We start from the raw sequence: 2,500 nt of genomic DNA on the forward strand, positions 1-2,500 counted from the left end.
CAACTAATTTTTAAGGTTGACTCTATACCCTCTCCTTTTTCTACCAATTATGAATCAAAAATATTTCTAGTGAACAAAAATAAAAATATACATGAGACAGAATGGAGACCCTCACAACCCAGCCAATCAGTGTTCTTTCCTACTTCAAGGAAAGCCCACGCCCCTCTTAATATTCTACAACAATCTATGGGAGTTCTCCTACTTAGTTTGATATTACACCCATCCCCAACAATGTCATTTTTCCGCAATTGTTGCCAGCAAATGCTCGATCTTTCACCCACCTGTCTTCTAGGAAAGCCCACGCCACTCTGAGCAAACCGACCGCGCTTTAAAAAGAGACAGAGATGGAGATGTCATTCTCGAACCCTATCCCCCTCCATTTACTACAAATATTCCATCCAGCAATCATTGCAAAGACATAATATCAACAACTGATTTACATGTTAAATGTAGTAACATATTAGTGATTTGGCAACATGAATTCATGGTCAACCGAAAATTCGAGATGTACATGAAAAACAATTCAATTTAAATGTCAAATTAAAGATTTCAACATCGGTCCCCCCTTAGGAGAAATAAATATAGTGAAATTAAGTGTTCAATTGATATGTGGTCTGGGGGTATTTACCAAAGAGAACAGGGAACAATTTCAGAGAAGTTTCAACCTGATGTGCAATACTGCACAAAACTAAATCATACAAACCAATTAGGTACTTTAATCTTAGTTACACACATGGTATAAAAGTAAGAACCAAATACATTGTATAAACATATAAACATAATGTGAGATAAGTGCTTCTGTTGTATATTGGTTATCAAAGTATCAAAGGTTATTTAGGATCAGCACTTACCCCATCTAGTTTACACTCCCACCTCGCATTACACGGACATGCCAACTCCAGCAGTTTTCCATTTCCTCCTCCATGGTGATCCTATTCTTCCTTCCTCACCACTATGACTTGTCTCGATGGACATTCGACCATAAGCAACAATCTTGGGACCAAGTTGAGAAAGGTAGCTACCTGGCTTCCCTTCCCAGTTTCCAGATGGCTTCTGCGATATGAAACCTGTGCCACAGAAAGATTTTCAGCCAGCCCAACCATTTCTGGCAGGCCATATCATTACTTTCTGGACGCTGTCCCGGTTCAGGAGATACTTGGTCCCGTTAACTGAACATGTGCTCCGACCACCATTGTTGGTCCCTCCCCAAGAGTGAGCTTCATGTTGTCCCAGTCCTGATCCTGTTCGATACATGTTAACCCTGCATTTCTGCTGTCCTTTTTTCTTCATTCCTCTATCTAGCTTCCTGCCTCTCTTCTGCTATTACTTTGCTCATCTCCCAAGAACCATTTCCTTAATAACCAAAGTGCACTGGTGCTTTTCTATCTCTCTGGGGTCTGTTTCTTTCTCTACAAATATACTTAATCCTCTAGAACTCATGGTGAACAATATTATCATATTACTCAAGTGATGTCTCCTTTGGTTAAGCACCTCTCTATAGTTATACAAACAGCAGGACACTATCTTCAGCTGAACGCTGTTGGTAACTATTTGTTCTACCAATCACTGATCAAGCTGTCTATTTGAATGTCAAAATACGTGCAAATAATTATCATTGTATGACTATATAGGCCTATCATTTTGACCCGATTTCGTACAACTTAACAAATATCTTATTTGTGCAGAGGAGCTCAAAGAAAACTTTGATTTTCCCATTAAATTTATCACTATCAATATTTAGTTTTGTCGACCAACGTAAATTATTTATATCTATACTTCAGAACTCATATAATCTCTTTTAATTTAAGGAAAACTAAGCCAACACCATTGCCAACTATATGTCAGACCCTTCCCTTTAACGAGCACTATCAAATGACGGCTTCAGTCTATACATGTAATAGTTAAAAAAAAAAAAAAAAAAAAAAAAAATCAATTGTAGTTAAATTTGCTATTGACATTTTTTCTATACTATTTCTTTTCAAATCACAAGTTTGCTTTGATAACGTTGCCACCACCGGATCTCAATTTTAAGGGCGTCACGAGAAACCCCACAAGAAATCAATTACATGGTAGATTAGCTTTGCAGTTAAAGCAGGAAGCGGGGTGACTTATGGATATTCTTATTGGCATATTAAACAAAAAATACTGGTCAGCTAAAAAAAAATAATAATAAATAAATAAATAAAAAATAAAATAAAATAAAAAGGAAAAGAAAATCAATAAAAAAATATTATTCTATTAATAAAATGATACATGAAATTATAACAATAAAAATAATATGAATACCAAGAAAATACAACTTAAACTTTCAAAAGATATTCTAATGATTTTACACCTGTTTGTATTTGCCAGAGGGATACGGTATCTCAATTCTTGTGAGACAACTTCCACGGAAAATAAACTACCGAATAATTGTTGGATTAGGGGATATAGCTGTCCGATGCAACACGGCATATGTATATATATATATATATATATATATATATATATATATATATAT

The 2,500-nt window shown here is 35.4% G+C and overlaps 1 protein-coding gene across 1 annotated transcript in view; it reads right to left on the reverse strand.

The window, feature by feature from the left end:
* Window positions 1-872, reverse strand: part of LOC113800582 (myb/SANT-like DNA-binding domain-containing protein 3) — a 21,763-nt gene extending 20,891 nt beyond the window's left edge. Inside the window, exon 1 of the mRNA XM_070144044.1 lies at window positions 852-872. Within this exon, the coding sequence (XP_070000145.1) occupies window positions 852-856 (5 nt within the window). The 5' untranslated portion in view covers window positions 857-872. The remainder of the gene's footprint in view (window positions 1-851) is intronic.
* Window positions 873-2,500: the final 1,628 nt, after the last annotated feature.

The sequence above is a fragment of the Penaeus vannamei genome, chromosome 31 (genome assembly GCF_042767895.1).
Source record: "Penaeus vannamei isolate JL-2024 chromosome 31, ASM4276789v1, whole genome shotgun sequence".
Classification (NCBI taxonomy): domain Eukaryota; kingdom Metazoa; phylum Arthropoda; class Malacostraca; order Decapoda; family Penaeidae; genus Penaeus; species Penaeus vannamei.